This window comes from Vulpes vulpes, chromosome 16 (assembly GCF_048418805.1).
Source record: "Vulpes vulpes isolate BD-2025 chromosome 16, VulVul3, whole genome shotgun sequence".
Taxonomy (NCBI): Eukaryota; Metazoa; Chordata; class Mammalia; order Carnivora; family Canidae; genus Vulpes; species Vulpes vulpes.
The window spans coordinates 92,276,892-92,298,824 of NC_132795.1; the positions used below are offsets into that span (position 1 = coordinate 92,276,892).

The 21,933-nt window shown below is 35.8% G+C and overlaps 1 protein-coding gene and 1 pseudogene across 3 annotated transcripts in view; both read right to left on the reverse strand.

Annotated features, from left to right (window-relative positions):
* Window positions 1-4,210: 4,210 nt before the first annotated feature.
* PELI1 (pellino E3 ubiquitin protein ligase 1) overlaps window positions 4,211-21,933 on the reverse strand; it is a 58,617-nt gene continuing 40,894 nt past the window's right edge. For all 3 annotated transcript variants that reach the window (XM_072742975.1, XM_072742976.1, XM_025992728.2), the window contains 6 exons: window positions 18,921-19,059; window positions 16,045-16,174; window positions 13,084-13,185; window positions 7,470-7,667; window positions 7,183-7,371; window positions 4,211-6,627 (listed from right to left, as the gene is read on the reverse strand). In XM_072742975.1, coding sequence (XP_072599076.1) covers window positions 6,061-6,627; window positions 7,183-7,371; window positions 7,470-7,667; window positions 13,084-13,185; window positions 16,045-16,174; window positions 18,921-18,991 — 1,257 coding nt within the window. In that variant the 5' untranslated portion in view covers window positions 18,992-19,059 and the 3' untranslated portion in view covers window positions 4,211-6,060. The remainder of the gene's footprint in view (window positions 6,628-7,182; window positions 7,372-7,469; window positions 7,668-13,083; window positions 13,186-16,044; window positions 16,175-18,920; window positions 19,060-21,933) is intronic.
* On the reverse strand, window positions 10,516-11,782 carry LOC112915298 (heterogeneous nuclear ribonucleoprotein A3 pseudogene; annotated as a pseudogene).

Genomic DNA, 21,933 nt, shown 5'->3' on the forward strand with positions numbered 1-21,933 from the left:
GGCTAAGGACTTGAATAGCTATTTCTCTTAAGAAGATATACAAATGGCCAACAGGTATATAAAAAATGTTCAATGTCACTAATCATCAGGGAAATCCAAATCAAAACACAGTGAGATGTCATTTCACATCTGTCAGGTTGGCTATTTTCAAAAAACTAAAGACAATAAAGTGTTGGCAAGGATGTAGAGACATTGGAACCCTTGCACACTGTTCGTAGGAATGCAAAATGGTGCAGCCACTATGGAAAATAAAAAATAAAAAAGAATTCCTCAAGGAATTAAAAATGTAACTACCATTTGATCCAGCAATCCCATTTCTGGGTAGTTACCCAAAAGAACTGAAATCAGGATTTTGAAGAGATATTAGCACTCCCATGTTCATTGAGGCATTATTCACAAGAGCCACAATGTGTAAACAACATCAAAGTCCAACAGGTGAATTGGTAAAGAAAACATGGTATTAAAACTCTGGAATACAATTCAGCCTTAAAAAAGGAAAATTTTTGCAATATGCAACATGGATGAATGAACCTTAAGGATATTATGTCAGTGAAATAAGCCAGTCACATAAAGACAATATTGCATGAGTCCACCAATATGAAGGAATGGCACTATTTCCTGGATGTGCATTTCTCTGGTTGCAGGACTAGAAATGATTATGTTTCTCCATCATTGAGTTTGCTACCTTCTAAGAAGCTGCCTGGATCTTATAGCTGATCCCGCTCCCCTTATTGAATAACCTGCTAAACACCTTTGTGCTAAATTGATTTGTGACTCACGTTTAGCAAATTTGTAGGTCTTCATTAAATCCATTCATGTACTCACACCACTTCTGGTTCTTACTTTGTTATAATACCAAACCTTTTTTTCATTGCTTTCTTTTTAAAAACTTTGCTACTGATGTTTTAATCTTATTTATAATTTTAGTTAGCTACCTTAAATCATTTTTTAAAAACTATGAAAGAAATAGACTTCAAATCCCGCTCAACAAAAAAGGGGCAGGGAGCAAATATGGTGGCTGCATACACAGAAATAGAGCAAGACTTCCAAGGTTCAAATTCTACCTCCTGTACTCATGAGCCATGTGAACCTTGGGCAAGTTACTAGATAATACTGTAACTAGTTTGTCATTAAATGTAGACAAGAATTCCTACCTCACAGAGCTGTTTTTGGCTTTAAATAATATACTTAAAATTGTGCATTTAGAACAGTGCCTGTTCTAAATACTCAAATGTTAGCTGTGAGGAATTTATTTTATGCTGTGGCTTAACTATCACATACATAGCTGAGTTTACAATCTAATGTCAACCTAAACAGACAAGCATTCCCATCATATTGTCTAACAGAATGTTTAAATGGATGTGATGCTTTACAATTACTAGGAAGAATCTGATCTTATTTACTCCATTTTCTGCTGACAATATTATCAAATACAGGCATATTTCTTTAAGGGAGGCTGGATACTGAAATCTGGACTTACAAGTTCAAGAACTCTGTTTTCTGTAAACATCTGAATATTCAAAAGATTTTTTATTATACATTTTATTTATTTATTCATGAGAAACACAGGGGTGGGGGAGAGAGAGGCAGAGACACAAACAGAGGGAGAAGCAGGCTCCATGCAGGGAGCCCAATGTGGGACTTGATCCCGGGACTCCAGGATCACACCCTGGGCCGAAGGCAGGTGACAAACTGCTGAGCCACCCAGGGATCCCCAAGAATATTAAAAAGATTTTTTTTCAAAAGATTTTTAAAAACAAAACACAACTTGTGCTTTGCCACTGCCAGAAAGAATTTGAAGCAGCAAAATATTAAGATTCAAATACTTTTTTTTTAAAGGAAGAGCTACACAAAAAGATGTACATGAAGAGGAAGAAAAACTGTATCAGAAATTATTGGCTAAAGGAAGTTACTATAGTTGAAAACAGAACCACATTTCCTCAAAGGGCAGCCAAAGCAAAGAGAGAAATATGAGAGGTGTCCCAACTCTATTTAATGAAAGGAAATTTGCCATTAATTAGGAGAAACACTTTTTGTTTCTAAGCTAACATAGCATGTATGGAGAACTTTGTTCATGGTGGTTAAGAACTTTGAAAGCAGATTTAAAAAAAGGCAGCGACAGTTCACCTTTGGCAAATACCTTGTCTAATAGGGGAGTCTCAAACTGATGTCCAAGGTTTTCCTGATTCTACAAGCAGTACGCCCCTCCTCCCCGCTTTTCTTCTCATAATCTCCATTCTAAACAGCAATTCTATTTTTCCAGTTGTCCAGGCTAATTGGGCGAAGTCATTCCTAATTCCTCTCCTTTCATACCCTGTATCTGATCTGCCAGCAAATATTGTCAGCTTTGCCTTCAAATATACCTAGATTCTGGTCACTTTTCAAACCTGCTCCACTGCCACCACTTTGATCTATGCCACCATCATTTCTTTCCAGAGTTACTGCTATGGTCTAACTGGTCTCCTTATTATCACTTCAGTCTGTTTGCATCAACTAAAACCTAAGTTGGATCACGTCACTTTCCTACTCAAAATCCTCCCTATAGCCCCCATCTCACTCAGGATAAAAGCCAAGCCTCAGGAGGCAGTCCATGGTCTAGTTTCATCCCTTTACCTCTTTGGCCATACCTATTACTCCTCCCTCTTATACTACATAGCTACGCTTCCATTCTATTACGGAAATATTCCAAGCACACTTTTACTTTAAGACTCTTGCAATTGCTATTCCCTTTGCCTAAATGTTCTCCTCCTAAGTGCAGCTTTCCCTTGCCCTCCCCCCTTTAATATCACGAACATTCCACACACATCACCCATGGCATTTTGTATCTCCTTTATTTGTCCCTTCAGCACTGTTCACTACCCATCAAGCTGTATCTTTTATTTTCTTACTCATTTCTATCTTCCCCACTAAAACATAAGCCTCAAGAAGGCAGGGATTCTTTTTCCTGTTAAATAACCCAAAGTGGTTTGGTGCAGAGCAGGTATTGAAATATCTGTTGAAAGAATGCATAGATAAAATTTGAGGGCATGGTCTTAAAGTATACATATTTATGAAAGTGGAAGTGGGAGACAGAATAATATAGTTCAGTAAGCAGTATTTTGGTGATCTCATTTGCTACACGCTACAGGGTTAATGCTTGGATCATAAACACAAAAGAATGGATCATAGATCTTTTGGCCAGTGTCCCTAAAGTGGGATGGCACAAGATGATCCATTAGGATGAGGGGCCAAAGTGTTTAAATTTATAAGGTAAATATAATTCTAAGAAACAATGGATGGATTTTCACTAGTGCCCTCACTCACTCAGTCTACGTGTCAGAAGATCATGCATCACACATGGTTCTTGAGGTATCCTGAGGGAAGAGTAGAGTAGAGTATTCATGTTAGATGTAATTATATATTTATTTACATTATTACACATTCCTATCCTATTTTATATGTACCAGAATATTTTTTAAATGATGGAAGTAAGCAATTACAGCTTCAAGATGATAGCCTGGAAAAGGATTTCTCCTTCTGGATATTTACCCTGTCTCACTTCATGACCCTAACATGTTAGATGAAGGAAAATTCCCTAATATAAATTAAGGAACATTTAGATAAGTAAGATCACTTTGATAAAAGAGTTAAGCCATAAATATTATCTTTCTTTTGAGTATATTTGGGAGACCTAAATAGAACTTTTTCTCCTTGACCAGAATACTGATATCCCCTTAATACCACTGAGTAATTAAGTGTTCTATTAGGTATTAGCAAAATGACAGAACCAATATTCAAAATGCTTGGATAAAAAAACACCTCATCACTTAAATTACCTGAGTTTTCAAAACTTAAATTTTGACAGAAAATGAACCAGACTTTTCACAGTTGGGAGGAGGGAATTCAGGCACTTTGGGAAGAACATGACCTTTTATGGTCACCGAAGCACTGTTTAAAGAGTCTAGTATTCAACTTGCAAAAAGCCAAATCTCTAGTAGGACTTAACTAAAGCTTTAATTATTCAACCACTGAACAAAGTTCCTTATTAATAAGTAAGAGATGCTTTCCCAAGAGAACCAGAGATTTAAAGTGTTACATTAAATACAAATTCTTCATCTATTTCAAGTGAGTATTTGTGAAGTGGGGGGGTAAATTTGTCCCCAAGTTTTCATTTCTGGTTTCCCATTCTCAGTTATGCAAAAACGAACTCACAGAGACAAATTCAAGTAACTATTTTGAAAAGTATTTACTTAGTTTGAATAAATTAATTGCAAATAAAAATTAGCTACAATATATAGCCTGAATAGAAATGACTAGAACAAGTACAACACAGGACTTGATTTCCTTGCATTAGTCACAAAGCATGTGACTATCTAGAAAACTTCAAAATCAATTATATTTCTTTGAAAAGGGGGTAACAGCAGTTACTGATACATCACAACTAGTAAACTTATAATACAGGTTTCCTGACATGCATTTCCTGAGTGAACCCAAATGATCATTTTAAAAACAAGGAAATTTTGACAAGTTGAATTAAAGTAAAATAGTTCATGGCTTCTAAACAACAGATTTTTTTTTTTTAAACCAAAAGAAAATTCAGAACAGCATAGTAATAGTTACGATAAATTAAAGCTATACTACCACATACGAAAATTTGCTAGAGGCAATTATAACACAACTTTTGAACTAAAGGAAAACAAATCAAAAGATTAAAAAAAAAAAAAGATTCTCTCTAGTCTAAAAGTGTACTGATTTCTACAAGTGTCACAAAGGGTATGATGTAGTGCAACTGTCTATACTTCCCTTGTGGTGCATTAAAAAAAAAAGGGCAGGGAGGGAGTGAAGAAACGTTTTCTTGCTTCTTTAAGTGAAGAACTTATTGGAATTAGAGAACAAACATACCATGCAAGTATGTTCTTCTACTCGGCTGTCACTGGTGCTCATCTGCCAACCAAACATTCTCTTGAGTCACACGGTGGCAACTCTCTTTAGGATTCAAAGCCCACAAAGTTAAGGCGGGTCTGCTAGGTTAAAAAAGGGGGGGGCACTATTGTCATTGAACCCTTTATATCTCTCTAGATTTCTTAATGCCTGGATAAGACCACACACAGAATAATCAATTAATTATTTCTTTTTATAAAAGCAAATCAAGTCACTCTCTTCCTTGTTAATGTATGCTTTTTCTCATGAGAATGATTTTTTTTTTCTAGAAACAGTGAACAGATGAACCACAGTTTATATCTAAAAAATAAACTTGCCAAATGTTGCTGATACTAAAAACAGATTAGTTATCATGGGAGAAAAATAGATAATCTAGATTAAATTGCATATTCAAAGGAGCATATAAAATGTTTTTAGCATTAAGTTTTGTTATATACTACACTTGAGAGAAACATTAAGAAAAAAACTTTCCTGATTATATTCAATGTGGTTAAAAACAAACAGCTCTTACACAATAATTAATATGAATTTGGTTTTACAAAGTATTCTAATTTACCAAATTCCATATTTAGAAGAGGGTGGGGAAGAGGCTCTCTTGTCCTTTCTAAGCTTGCAAATCCTTGAGCTATGCTCACTAAACTACCGTTCACACCGAGAGTGTGACACCATCGTTACCATGCTACTCTATCAAGAACATTCTAAGATATTTTCTATAATAAAGATAAATAGAAAAAAGTTAATATACATGTTGCTGTATTTTACAATGTTTGCAACAAACTGTAAACTAACATAGTTTGAACCAACAGTACCCTCAGTTATATAAAACAATTTTTCAACACTGAGGATGGGTGATTCAAAAACACTAAAAGGAAGGCAACAAATTAGACTATGTCTTTTTATCCTCAAAATATATTTTCAAAACTCAGAATTCATAAGTCTGGTACTTTCAGAAATTCTTTTTCTTGAGTTTCCCAGATTTTCTGATCAGAAATTGTTACTATTTATTATAAATGTTTAAAAAAATTCTTCATCTTAATGCAAATGACCAGAGCAGAGAAACTGTGACATGGACAACAGGTTGGAAAACCCAACTCACTTAGCTTATAAATTTATAATGTAGTCCTGGAGGACAACTGTCTGTTAGTCTAGAGGTCCTTGGAAAATAAGTCTGATGTAGCCTTGTTCACCAGCCAATTGATGTGCACAAAAGGGGCAGGCTGCATGAAAAGTATGAGTACCATGAGGAAGCGGGATCTGGGACCAATAGGCAGTTGTCTTTTCTGAACACACATGCCCACATGGGCTGAATGCATGGGTTGGAGGGCCGGCGTCCACATAAAATCCAGCTTCACATCCAAGCCACAGAGGGACATAGGGACCAATAGACCTACACATGGGACATTCACGATCTTTTCCATCACGTTCTTCTTTGTTTCCCCAGTTATGATAGCCATGCACATGGCCGCAGTTTAGGTATACCCATGGCTGTTTTTCATCGACAACATCTTTCCTCTTCATACTAGGAAATGCTAGTGTGTTGAACCCTACAGGGCACTGAGGTCGTGCTGCATTGATTTCCTGTCTTAAAGCTTCTAAATGCTTCACTGTAGGAGTGTGGGAAAGGCCTTCTGCAGTACGCCACAGCAATGTTGCACCGCAGAGGTCAATTAATGAGCCATCTTGTAACTGATTGGTTTCAATTTCCACCTAGAGGAAATAAGAATCGAAAAACACATTCACCATTTTGTTTTCAATTTTTGCATGAGAGTTTTGGTCTTACATGCTCCTTACTCAAGAATTGAGATTTCCTATGATTGTTACTAAATATAAGAATGGCAGTCATGAAAAATGTAAGTTTGAAAATCAAAGATAAAATACTGAATAGGAACATACATCTTTTTAACTTTACAGTGAAGATAGTTTATGACTAAAACATCTAGCTACTCAGTAAGTCTAATATTTCCAATACACAACACGGTCAAAGAGATATAAATAGAAAATACACAGTGCTATTTAATTTAGGAAAGCTTAGGTTTTAAAATATATTAACATAATATGAAAGAACAAATTTTTAAAGTGTCTTGATTGAAACATTAAGATATTATCCTCTAGTTTAATATTTAGTGGTCAGTGTTTGATAGCCTTAAGTACTCTATGTCAGCAAGAGATTTTTAAGAGTTTTTGGAAATAGATAATGCATTCAGTCCAACCCACCCTATGTGTTTACCGTAGCTAAATAAGAAGTTCCATCTCAATACTTACCATTTTTCCTCTCTGCTGAGCTGATCTGGTTTCCCGCAGGCTAAATACATTTCCACACACTGATATTTCTCTCCATATTCCAGGCTTGGAGTCTTCTGTGAACCCATTACGTGGATGCATAACAAGAACGCCATTAGTGGTTAAACCATCCATCTGCCCATCTGACGTCTTCCATTTGGCAGCCTTCTCCTAGTAGCAATTAGAATAGTGAGCTTCCATTTCTTTTTGTAATTTGGAAACAGAAGTGGTTATAATATAATGCATCATTTAGGAAAAAAGCTTTTTACCCCAAGAAAGATGTTTTTTGATGAGTCAAATCCTGCAGCATAAATCCGTGCTGTAAAGGGGGGATTCCGTTCACATATAATTCTACAGGCAAATCTTGATATAGTGCTTTGCACTGACTGTGTATCAGAATTACTTTGGCTTCCAGGAACTGTGTCAGTTACTACAAAATCAATGGGACTTTCAGTCGACCGACCAATCTAAAGGAAAAAAGAAATATCTATAAACCTACTGGAAGGAACACAGTGAAAAAATCCATTCAAGAAAGATACAAGAAGGTGAAATCAGTAAGCCTCTGAAATTTCTAAAGCTCAAACTTATACTTAACTCTGAGAGCATCTACACCCTGGAAACCTAATCTGTCATACTTGTTCTGACATGAAAATCATTTAGAGCATAGAAGTAAGTGGGAACTTACCATCCAGAATATATGAAACCCTCAGGGAATGCAGAGTTTAGCATGGCTGAGATTTCTAGATGGCTGGAGACTTTAATTTTAACCCCTTTGGAGGGAAATATGCCTACCATGTATTACTCTACCTTCTTCAACAGAATATAGTGAACACACAAGTAAATCTTTTATGATGACTCCAAGACATTGAACTATAAATACCATTTATATTATACTGAATGCAGTGATGTTTCAGGTGCTATAAAGGTGTACAAGAATGCTGATCCTTACATTATGGGCTTATATAGCTTTGCTTTGAGGCCTTATGCATACTTTATAGGTATTTTTGTGTGTTTTCTGTCAAGTTGTCAACTCTCATTTCTTGCTATTAGGCATATTTGGCTCTAGCAGCATACCCCTCCTCTAATCAGCCACTATTATTCTGCTAGGGGTTGAGGAAAAAAAAAAAAAAAAACAGACTTCAAAGAATAGTATTTCAAAAGGTTCTTGGTAAGATCCTAAAAGATTCTCCAGGGAGCAAAGAAAAGGAATTTTAGTACATGGCTTATGTGGCCTTTATTTTATATACCTGGATGTCCTTTTTATTTTCTTCCTGTTTCTTGACCATTATTTTAGAGAGACAAGGTTCCCAGATAAGAGTTTTGATATATGGGTCAGTAAATTAAAACATCTTCAGAGGTACCAGCTAGCAAATAAACTAATTTTCATTTTTAAAGATGAAAGTTGAGAAGAAAAAAAAGAAATAGATGGCAGAACTGATTGTCTTGGGGTTTTATTTTATTTTTTTTAAAAGATTTTATTTATTTATTTATTTATGAGACACACACACACACACAGAGAAGCAGAGACACAGGCAGAGGGAGAAGCAGGCTCCATGCAGGGAGCCTGATGTGGGACTGGATCCTGGGTCTCCAGGATCACACCCTAGGCTGAAAGCGACACTATACCGCTGAACCACCTGGGCTGCTCTGTCTCAGGGTTTTAAAGTAAACATTTAAAAATGAAAGAAAAAAGGAAATCTGGAATAGAGGAGAGTGTCACAGGGTTTTAAAGTAAACATTTAAAACTGAGTTCATTCATATATTTGTTATAAAGTAATATAAAACTGAAGTAGATATTTAGAAAAAAACACTGACCCTCTACAAAGATGATGACACTTCAAAGACATTCTTTGCATAGCTGAGTCTTAAGAATTCCTCATTACCACACACTTTTGGAGAAAATCCTTTTAGCATTTTTGTCCTATCATCAAGCATGTCTTTCTTATTTGGATGGTTTTAGAAGAAAACTGGTTAACAAACTTAACAAACTGTGTTAAGATAAATTTTAACAATTCTTCCTCTAACTGCTACAATTAGCTTTAAAAATATAGAGCTCATGTCATTCCCTCCCACTCTCATTAAAAACCCTAATGGTTCCTTCCTCACAGACTATCCAAACTTCTCAGTTTCTTATTTCTATAATAATTAGAAATTGACTTCACAATTTGCTTCCTACCGATCCAGCTTAGTTTCCTATCATTGCCATTCATATGAAAAGTATATTCTAGCCCCAAGCAGCCCGTAAATCTTCTACTACACCACTGTGTACTTTGTGATCTCTTTTGTCAGAATGCCTCTCTACTGGCTAGACTGACAAAATCATACTCACTTGGATGACCAAAAAAAAAAAAAAAAAGTCTGGATAAAAAGTCACTACTGTGACATCTTCCCTCATCCTCTTCAACCCAATCAGAAACTTGTACTTCACATTTAGATTGCCAGTGTAACACCTATGAATATAACCAAATTATAATGTCTCCTTTATTTACTTCATAGTGTCAACCAAATGCAGAGAGTTGGAGTTTAAATAGCTAATGAATTGAACAATAAATGTTCTTGTTCAGTTTGGAAGGCAGGCAGGCAATCCCAGAATGATTATAAAATCAGTTCCTCAAAGACTGGCTAATTTATCAGGGTAGTTTCCGATATATCTCCAATTTTTTGATGTAGAAATGTTTGGATTTTCCATCAGTGTAATGCTTTGTAGAAGGAGTATCATGACTACAATTTAGGAAAAACTCTCCTTTATGAAAAGGAAAAAACTGAAAATGCTGCAACTTATCTAAGGAACCTTCATAAGATAGTAAGGACACTGTTCTAGAATTCAGAATGCCTGTTTTTTTTTTTTTTTTTAAGATTTTATTTATTTATTTATTTATTCATGAGAGACAGAGAGAGAGAGAGAGGCAGAGACAAGGCAGAGGGAGAAGCAGGCTCCATGCAGGGAACCCGATGCAGTACTTGATCCTGGGACTCCAGGATAACGCCCTGGGCTGAAGGCAGACGCTAAATCGCTGAGCCACCCAGGGATCCCCAAGAATGCCTGTTTTTGTTTTTGTTTTTGTTTTTTGAAAAGTTAAAAATGCCTTAATTTTTTATTCCTGGTACCACTAGCACAATTTACAGGGCAATATACCTGATGTAATGAAAAGAAAAAGAAAAAGACAAAGCTACAACAGCTAAAAGACCTCAGGAATGTACATCTAATTGACACTACATTGCATTAATCAATAGCTGCACTTTTTGCAAACTGTGGCTATGACAGTCCTGAACAAGAAGGGTTTCCTGTTTAAGCTGCAGTAACTTTTCTGACTATGGATCATTGTTCCTCCTGTGGCAGATTTTTACAGTTCCTCTAATGCATTTGGGACGACTGTCTCAAAGTAACCTGCAGCTTTCCTGACAACTCCTCGCTCTCTCTCCTGCTAAGAACTGTAGCCCTTTTCTTCTGAAATTTTTTTAGAACCTTCTGCTACCATATCCACCACTTCTACCACCAGATCCATAACCACCACCATAGGGACTGCCCGAGCTTCTTCCACCAAAACTGCCCCCTTTCATGGGTCCATAATTTGATTGCTGTTGTCTGCTATAATTTCCAAAATCATTATAGTTCCCACCACCACCATAGTTACCTCCAAAATTTTCTCCTTCATTGTAACCATCGTATCCTCCACCATCACCACCACCACCACCATATCCGCCTCCTTGGTTTCCATATCCTGGTCCACTACCACCATAGCCTCCTCTACTACTATAACCAGAACCACCACCGTAGTTGCCACCATCACCTCACCTCCTCCATAACTACCTCTGCTGCCACCACCTCCACCACCATAGCCTCCTCTTCCACCAAAGTTTCTACCATGGCCAAAATTACCACCACCTCCAAAGTTTCCTCCACGACCCATCAAGTTGCCAGATCCACCTCCACTACCTCTTTGCGATTCAGCAGGTTGCATCTCTTGTTTAGAAAGGGCCTTTTTCACTTCACAATTATGCCCATTAATAGTGTGGTATTTCTGAACAACAGTTTTATCAACTGTATCATGATCATCAAAAGTTACAAAAGCAAATCCTCTCTTTTTTCCACTCTGTCGGTCTTCCATAACTTCTATGGTTTCAATTTTGCCATACTTTTCAAAGTAGTCTCTCTCAAATTATATTATTCTGTATCTTCTTTAATACCACCACCAAAAATTTCCTTCACTGTTAGATGGGGACCAGGCTTTACAGAATCCTCTCCAGAAACAGCTCTCTTTGGTTCCACTACACGCCCATCAACCTTGTGTGGTCGGGTACACATTGCTGCATCCACCTCTTCAACACAAGAGTAAGTCACAAAACCAAAACCCCTGGAACGTCTTGTTTGGGGGTCTCTCATTACCACACAATCTGTAAGTGTGCCCCATTTTTCAAAATGTTCTCTTAAACTATCATCCGTAGTTTCAAAGCTCAAACCACCAAAAAACAGTTTTCTCAACTGCTCGGGTTCCTTTGGATCATGGCCCTCCTCCCCCCGGCGGCAGCGGCGACGGCCGGAGTCGGGTTGGGGGTGACCGGGCGGCGGTGTTACCTCCATTTTGAGACCGGACTCGCCTCTTCCAACTTGAGTTCAATATCAAGAATGCCTGTTTTAATTTCAATTCTGTCCTACTAATTTCATAACCTTTAATTCACAAGATTTCAGTAACTTTACTGACAAAAAATAAGGGGTAAATAAATGAATTCAAGATATTTTCTGAAACTAAAGTTCTAGTCTGGAATCAAACATCTAAGTAGCATCTTGATTTTTTAAAAAACTAATTAAGCATATTTATTTTAACCGGCTGTCAGTGAACTAAAATGTAGAAAATCATCCTAAAGCTTTTGTTAGGTTCTCATTAAGATCCCAACCTCCATCTTCATTAAAGGTGTTATTTATTTTAAAATTCTTTTGGCAAAAGCAAGAAAGACATAAATATATATCCATATTCTGATATTAACTACTATAGAGACACTACACTAAAAAGTTCAGTATTCTCCTGGAAGGGCTAGAGGAGAACAAGTGACTTCAATAAAATATTTTGCTATTGATTATAATTAAAGACATCTCCAGGACTTTTCCTGTTCAATCTTGCAAAATAAAGAAAAATTGAAAAAAGTCACTCGGACAGTAATTGTAAAGAGTAACATTATCAGGTTCTTTATGCTCTATTTGTTTTCAAACAGTCCAGGACTTTACAAAACCAAATAAGGGAGAAGACATCATGGATTTTGTTTACATCTTTGGATTTGATTGTTCTATCAAGTATATGAAAACATCAGTACTTGATTGGTACAAAAATGAGAGGGAAAAAAAAGTTTTATGCATTAGTAACTTGGAGCAAACATGAGTTGAAAAACAGGTTTGATCACAAACATAATATAGACAATTAGAAACTGCCTATACATTTTGCTACCTAGAGAAGAAGGTGGAAAATAGTGGCAAAAACCAGTTGTAAATATGTACAGGATATTTCTTGCTTCCTTTTTTGGGATAATAGCTAACTAAACTATTATTATAACTACTATTATTAATAGTTGGCCCAGCTTTGAGCACTTTACATGTACTAACACATCTAAGCCTCCTAAATGTCATATGAGGGAAGAAGCTCTATTACCTGAACTTCACAGGAGGAAACTGAGGCATAGAGTGGCTAAGTAATGTTTACCAGGGCCCATTTTTTAATCATGCTATGCTGACTTCTATATATGAGATTTAGAAATATATATTTTAGTGAAATACATGATTAAAATATGATAATCATGAATCTGACCACAGCAAAAGTCACTGACAATAGGTTTTCGACTTTTTTGTTTTTTTTTTTTTTTTTAAGAAAAAAAATCGAGATGTTATAATACCTGAAACATATCAGTGTTGCTGTCATGAGTATATTCAACCACCACTGTCTGTGCCCGAGATAAGGTATATGATATGCTGTGCTGGTCCTTGTTGCTTATTGCCTAAGGAAGAGAAGATTAATAGCAACATTAGCTGGTAGGCCAATCAAATCAAATTCAAAAGAGAAAAGTAATCTATCACGTGTTTGACATATTTTCTCCTGAAATTTAAGGTAGAAATCAATAATTCTTTGTAACCTCAACTGTGAGTAGTTACTTGAGTGGGATGTACAAGAATACTTTGAAAATGTTGTAGAGTAAGAACATAAAATTTCACTGTATAAAAACACTGTAAAATCTGGGTCTCCCTTATAAATATTTTAAATCATAAAGTAATCAAAATCAAACCCCATGTAGAAACTGAAAATAGTACTTAACCATGCTCTGAAAAGGAGAAAATATAGAATTCTGCAAGATAAGAATCTTGGTTTTAAAGTAACTCAAAGAGTTATAAATAAGTTACCAAAAAGCAGAGTTAACTGGTTTTCTTAACATTCTTTGACTCTATAAGGTGACAAATATTTGCAATATGCTAGGCTAGATATGGAAAAATTCATAGAATGATTAAACATTACCAAAGGAAATGGACAGAATGCTTACGACTATACTTCTGACTTATTCCAAACTAAAAACATTGCTAAAAAGAACTTTTTGGTTTTGTTTTCAGGCGTTTTCTATGTATATGAGTTGAAGATAATATCAGAAAGGGGGAAAACCTGCACAAAGGAAGTGGAAACAGGTTGTATAAAGGGAAAACAGATATAAAGACACAAAAGAATGATTATACACAGCAAAGAAGCTAAAATTCAAAAAATGTTTCTTAATTAGAACATTGGCATTATGAAACCTTACTTAGTTTCAATTTGTAGTTAATCTATAATAGATAAAGCCTTACAATAACAGCTTTGAAATTAATTAAGGCTGTGAAAATTTCAAATATTTAAAGAGAAAAAACAAAACACCTGGGTACCAACTACCCAACTTTATCAAAGCATAATAATGCCATTTTTGCTTCTGGTTTCTTAAAAGAAATTAAATTCAACAGACAATACCAAGGCTGCTTACATGTTTCTTTCACTTCCCTCTCTTCATAGGGGTATCCAACCTCATTAATGCAGGGCAGATCATTTACATGCACCTTAACGTTTTTAAAATAAACATTATATAATTGTTTTGTGGATTTTAAAACCTATAATTACTTTAACTCAGCAAAAAGCAATGAGTTTTCAAACAAATAACTGCCTGAATATTGGAAGTGAATTCTTAATGGCTAAAGAGATTTTAAAAACACAGGTTTCTGTGTACTTTGAGATTGTAATCTCTGGCTTTTTTTTTTTTTAAGCTATTAAACCTACTCGGAGATTAAGAATAAGAACTATGTCTAATTAAGTTTTGACTGGACTGAAAGGCAGGGTTTAATCTTATCCCAGATGACTGCCAGAATAGGATATTTTAGAAGTAGGGGTTATAAATATTTTCTTTCTGTTAGTGGTTCTCAAACAGAGGTAGTATTAGCTGTGTAAGGGGCACTTGGAAATAGGTAGGTGCATTTTCTGACTATGATTTGAAGGCTTGAATGGCATTAGTGGTTGGGGACAAGAATATTAAATGTCCTGCCATATATGAGACAATATCCTGCAAAAAGAACTGGCATACCCAAAATGCAAGAGAACTGCTACAGAGGCAATTCTGGCATAAAGCTCCTCAGGTTGGATCAGTTAGCTTTCACTCCCTTTCACTACCACCTGGTTAGCACAACCCTTCTTTGCAAAGGAGCAAAAAGAAACAAAAGAAACTGTCCCTTTTCTACATTCATTGGGTCTCAAATAGTAATAGAGGAGGCCTCATCAAGACATGAGGACTGTTCTAGTCACCATACTGTATACAAAACAAATTCAATTAACTTCAGGGACTGAAGCTAAAACTAGTCACCATATGCCAATTTCTCTGTCTCTTGTTTAACTTACAAAGATATACCTCAGATGGTATATTAATGCACATCCTGGGGCTGCTTAGCTAAAGATACAATTACTTCCAGAAGCTGAGCCACTCTTTGTAATTTTTATTCACTCAACACAGTATCAAATACAGTCTGTGTTATACAATTGGAAGCAGAGGAATTCAGAGAAATATAAAGATTTGAAATTCCCCCTAATTGTCTATCACTCCAGGGAAAGCCTGAGGGTCCTGAAATGATGGCTCAGGTTCTGGAGATTCTGGTAGGGAAAGAAAAAGGAGCTAAGAGCATTAGGTATACTGGGAGACTGAGAAATTATACTGTAGATCTAGTTGGGTATTTGCTTCTGTAGTTTTGATTCAATTTAATAGTTACTGATGTCCATTTTGTTCAAGGCACTAAGCTAAAAGCTGTAAGGGTTTTATAGGGTTTGCTTATAAGACAAGCAAACAAAAAAATAAGAGCATACACAGAATCTTTGATAAAGGTCTCTTGTAAGAACCACACAATTAAATCCTTAGTTTAAAAAAATCACCTCATCCAAACAATGCTTCTCGTACCTGAGTACACTTATTATATATACTACATTCCTTGCTCAGCCCAGACAAGGCTCCTCTAGTAACAGTGGAAACTCCTTACTTCTCAGGGTAGACAGCCATACAATTCTAAATATTAGGTAAAGTCCTGGTTCCAACCCAACTTTTTTTTTTAATATGAAAAGGGAATGTTTCCTTCTAATTTCCACCCACTGATACTGGCTTGTCATTAAAAATATATATAAAAATAAAAATATGATGCCCTTCCATATATGGCAGCCCTTCAAATATTGTCTCCAAAATGTCTGCTCCCATCAAAACAAAAGGAAACTTCTGGTACAGAATGTGAAGGGAATGCTAGAGAACATGTACGAGTCTTTCAATTTTTCCAAGTTAAATTATTTAGTTTAATTTGTGTTTGTTTTTTACCTTTGCAGCCTGAGGAGTACAAGCAATATGTACAGTGCTGGGCTTCACCCCATTTGCCTTAGGTCTTTTAAACAAAGCAAACCTACTTTTCCTTCTTCCTCTATCGCCGTTTGGGAGAGATCCATTATACCTGATGGGGGAAAAAAGTTTGGGTGATCTCTTGTAAGTACCACACAATTCTAAAAATTATGTTTTGCCTTATAATAAAGATCAATCCCCAATTAATCATTTGTTAGCACACTATATACGTATCTCAAAGTATCTCCCTTCAGTAATTGCTGATCCCCAGACCAGCTGTCTGAGTATGAAACAAAATGAAATTCTGCTTATATTCCAAGTCACAAAGAAATATTTTTTGGATTATAAATAGCCTTAAATTATCTGTACTCTTCTTCCTTCTTTTATTTAATATAATCAAGAGCTGATTAATGGCATATCTGATTCCTTGTGACTCATTCATGTGCTAATACAACCTTTAAAAGTATAGTATGAATTGTCTAAAACAATCTCCTTTAATTGTAACCCAATTACTTTAAATAGCTCAACTTTTGAAATAAGGAATTTTTAGACTTGTTTGATAAGTCTGATAAGTCTCAGTACTTGCATGTACACATACAGATTCACATTAATTTGGCAAGATCTATCCAACTGAGATGCCTGCTAAGCAGTGATTGAACATATTTTTGTTGTTTGGATCTTATAACCATTTCTCCATGATAACATATACATGTCCTGAAAATATGCAAGCAAGTGAGGACTGAATAGGAAAGAAGTTCAAAACAAAATATTTGGGTGTTTACTATGTATTAGGCATTACTGTATTCTCTACCATGTAGCATCTCATTTAATCCATTCTCATGAAAACTCTTGGGATGGGTGTCACTCAACTTTACAGGTTAGGAATTTAAGTTATTTCTCAGAGGAATAAAATTTCTTAGAGGCTTAGAGAAATTAAGTCATTTTCTGAAGGGTCACATAAGTGACAATAGAAAAAGCAGAAATGAATCCAGGTGTTTGTCATGCTTTTTAAAATTCTTTACTGCTTCATTTTGACATGGGCAGTAGCTTAATAATAATCTCTCCTCATTCACTGTCCCCTGCCCCCTGAAGAAATCTTTGGTTTCCTGGTCTCTCATCTGAGGGTAAAGGAGGCAGGGACCACAGACAGTTCTGAGGTTGCAAGAGAATGTGATTGTAAAATGGCCTACAAAGTAGCTGACAAGGAAGAGAAGGGACTTTACTCACACTGCTATATATACAGAAATTATACTGACTATAAAAAATAAAACACACTGCTTTCTGTTGGAGAAAGCTCTTGCTAATCTTGCTAGCCTTGGTAAGAGTTCAGAATAGTGCCCCTTAGTTAATACATTACTAAATTCTAGGCTGTGTGTTGCCACCAGCCCCACTGTGGGTTCCTGACTGCTCTATCTGCCTAGTTACATGACTTGTTTCTCCTGTGGGGTTGTATTCTATTCGCAAACATCGTGTTTCTATAGCTTAAAACTCTATTCTAAAGTAGTGACAAGACCAAACTGACCACCTTATCCAGCTTTATTTCTCCTAGAGGGCTGGAAAGAATTATTATTTGTATTTTAAGATACCAAGTGCCGGATACAGAGACAACCACTATTGCTAAGGACTAACTAAGACACTGCTGGGAGAAGAAAGGCAGTTTAAACTATATACTAAATTTTAAATTCTAGGCTTCAAATGACTCAGATTTCCTGGTAGAAGAACTTAACTTTGAATAATTTTTGGTAGTTAAAAGCTGTTAGTCATTAATACATTAAGATATACGTAATTTCAAAGGGTAACACTGTAGTTACTATATAAGTTTCTAATCTTTTAAGCTGTTTTTGAGAAAAAAGATTTTTAGGTCTCAAAGGGCCTTAAATGATCTTGTCTGTCATTTTACAGAAGAGGAAACCGAGACCCAGAATGTTTAAGTGACTTGACCAAGGTCATATAACTAGCAATGTTGGAATAGCACTGGAATCTAGCATTCCTGACTTCCAGTCAAGCTCATTAACACCATATTATCTTCTTACTCGCTCCTCTGAAAAATGGACACTTTCTCAGTTTAAACAACAACATGTGCCGATCTGAATTCTAAAACATGTTGTAATGCATAGAGCTGTTTTCTAGACAGAAGAAAAGAAACAGCAGGGGTAAAGTAAAATTTGCAATTTCTAGTTTCTGAGATCTCTAGCTAATAGACTAGTATTATGTTTCTGTTTTGACAGCTACTGTTAAGTTTAGACTGAATAAACTGAAATATGGAATCATCTGTTCCTCATACTTTAAATTGTGTATCTGTAATTTGTATGGATAAGAGTGCTTCAGAAGCAAACAAGTAGTGAGATCCTGGGCTTCAGGGTCATCATATTGTTAGCCTTTACAACTCTATCAGAAGAATAGGACCATAAGCAAAAAGCAACAACTACCTCAGAAGGACAGAGACAAATAAATACTGACCTACATGAATGACCTAAATGGGGAAGAGATTTTGGTAAAGTCAGCTGAGGCAAACTTTTCTATAAGATGGGATAGGGAAGAAAATAGAACAATTATATGACTTTAGACATTTAGACTTAACGTTTTTCATCTTTAATAAGCGTTGTCCTTTCTGTGGGTAAAGGTGAGGAGGCAAAGTTTATGCATATGAGAGCACTTATAAGAGATGGCATAAAAATGAAGATTAAAAGAGTTTCTTGATTTAATATTATCAACATTACTTAGAAGTAATACTATCCTGTAGCTTTAATCATTTTTGGAAATAGGTAGGATACACAATCTAAAAAGTAGTTTCAATGTAGATGTCAAAGTTACTATACATCATTCAATTTGTGTGTCATCAGATGGGGAAAACTTACCCTAAGACAATGAGTTCACCATACTTTACTGGTGCTTTGGATGGATGATTTTCTTGATCAGGAGAAAACATGAGCTTGGCTGTCTTTCTCAATTCTTTGTTCACTGGTCAGGAGCCTAGGACACCTTTTGCATTATCTCCTAAAGGAAAAAAAGTTTTCATTAATAATGTAAACAATGAATTTCAGTTTAAATAAAGATGTTATTTTGTAGCAGTCTTGTAAACACAGTATTATGCAAAGTTATCATATAATATACAAAGCATGTGACATTTTCCCCAATAGTGGTTATATATTTGGTCCAACTATTTAAATAGTTTAAAAATGCTGGTAACTTCTACTTGTAGGTAAGATGGTAACTTACCTACAAATTTGGTAACTTCTACTTGTAGGAAGATGGTGTAGGAGTATTTTTTCCCTATTATTTCCACTAACTACAACTATAGACTCTGGACATTATAATAAAACACAAGAAGAGTATGAAAAGTAGAGATAAGTTAGACTAGATATGGACATTGGGGTACAAGGAATGACACAGTCCTGAGTTCTCTGGATTTTCTTTATGCTTAATATATCCCAGATTTAGAGCTGATTAACCCAGCAGCCTGGAAATGTCAACTGGCAGAGACATTAAAAAAAAAGCCACCCCAAAAGTTTTGTTCTCTCTAGTTAAAGGAATGAGAAAGGGGCAGCCTTAGCAAGACAGAGGACTTTAACAATAACCACTCTACTGCAGCCAAACACCACAGAAAACACTGGCCCTACCACTGCCCACACAAGCAAAAGCCAAGTAGGGAGCCTTAAACATGCACTTCATGAGGCCATAATGAAGAAGCCTAACCCCCTGCCTCCCAACCAAGGTATTGTCAGGGCAGCCAAGTAGAAGGCCAAGACTTTCACCATGTTGGCTAGTAACATGCCCTCACCTCTACTCTAGCAGTATCAGGGGAGCCTGAACTTTCACCCTCATTTGGCCATAACAAGGATTCCCTTCCCTTGAGACTCAGTGAAGGCTGAGTAGGGAATCTGGACTTCTCTATCTATCTGGCAATAATAAGGAAGCAGCCACTACTCCCCAGAAAAAGAGAGAGGAAATAGTCGGTTTATATAACATCCAGAGTATTAGAACATAACGCCAAAATGTCCAGATTTTCTTTTTCTTTTTTTTTTAAATATCCAGGTTTTCACAGAAGACCATTTATTGTATTAAGAACTAGAAGATTAAGAGAAAAAAAAAGAAGAAGAACTAGAAGATTTAAGAAAATAGAAAAATATAATGAATAAATACCAAAATTGAGGTGACAGAGGTATCAGAATTACCTGACAAGGATTTTAAACTTATCATGATAAAAATGCAGAATGTTTTAATAAGCAATTGCAAACATATTTGGGACAAACAAAAAAAGTCTTGATAGAAAAACAAAAATTTAAGGATGAAAAAAAAATTTAAGGATGGGTTTACTAGCAGAATAAAAGGGACATAAAGAATCAGTGAACTGGAAGAGAGAAATTTCCTAATCTGAACAATAGAGGGAAAACAGACTTTAAAAAAAAAAAAAAAAAAGAAAGAAAGAAAAGAAAAGAAAGTGAAGAAAAGGTAGATCTCATGGACCTGTGGGACCTCAGCAAAAGATCTAACATTTGTATCACTGGAACCCAAGGAGACAGGAAAGAGACTGCAGCTGAAAATGTACTCAAAGAAATAATGGCTAAAAACACCAATTTGGAAAGAGAAACCACACAACCACAGATTCAAGAAGCTAAATAAACCACACAGAACATAAACCTGAAGAAATCCATGCCAAAATACATCATAGAAGAAGAAGGTAGCATATTTTTTTCAAGTGCCTAAAGAAAAGAACTGTCAACTCAGAATTCTATACCTAGCAAAAACAGAGGACAAATCAAGACAATCTCAGGTGAGGGGAAATTAAAGAGAATTTGTCACCAGCAGATCTACTCTAATAGAATGGCCAGAGGAAATTCATTAAGAAGAAAAACGATAAAAGAAAAGAAACCTGGTACATTAGAAAAGAAGAAAGAACACGGTAAGTAAAATACAGGTAAATACAATAAGCTTTCCTTTTCTTGAATTTCTACATTATGTCTGAAAGTCAAAGCAAAAATTATCAACACTGTCTGATGTGGTTTCAAATGTATGTAAAGGAATATTTAATAATAGTGAAAGGGAATATAAAGGAAGGGAAAAGAAATGTTGGGAAATATCAGGAAGGGAGACAGAACATAAAGACTCCTAACTCGGGGAAACGAACTAGGGGTGGTGGAAGGGGAGGAGGGCGGGTGTTGGAGGGGAATGGGTGACGGGCATTGAGGTGGACACTTGACGGGATGAGCACTGGGTGTTTTTCTGTATGTTGATAAATTGAACACCAATAAAAATTAATTAAAAAAAAGGAATATTTAAGAAAATTATATACAGCACACCTGGGCATTTATCCTAGAGAAATGAAGACTTATGTTACAAAACCTGTACATGAATGTTTATAGCAGCCTTATTCATAATAGCCCCAAACTGGAAACAATCCAGATGTTCTTTACTGAGTGAATGATTAAACCGTAGTACATCTGTGTTGTGGAACAGTACTCAGCAATAAAAAGGAACTACTGGTATATGAAATAATATGGATAAATTTCTAGAGAATGATGCTAAAAAAAAAAAAAAAAAAAAAAAAGCCAACCCTCGGGATGCCTGAGGGGCTCAGCAATTGAGCACCTGCTTTTGGCCCAGGGCGTGATCGTGGAGTCCCTGGACTGAGTCCCACATCCGGCTCCCAGCAGGGAGCCTGCTTCTCTCTCTGCCTATGTCTCTGCCTCTCTCTCTCTCTCTCTCTCTCTCTGTCTCTCTCATGAATAAATAAATAAAATCTTAAAAAATGCCAACCTCAACAGGTTTTTACATAAATGATTTTATTTATGTAACATTCTTGAAATGATAGAATTATAGAAATGGGTAACAGATAAATGCTTGTTAGGAGTTAAGGAAGGGGTGGGAGAA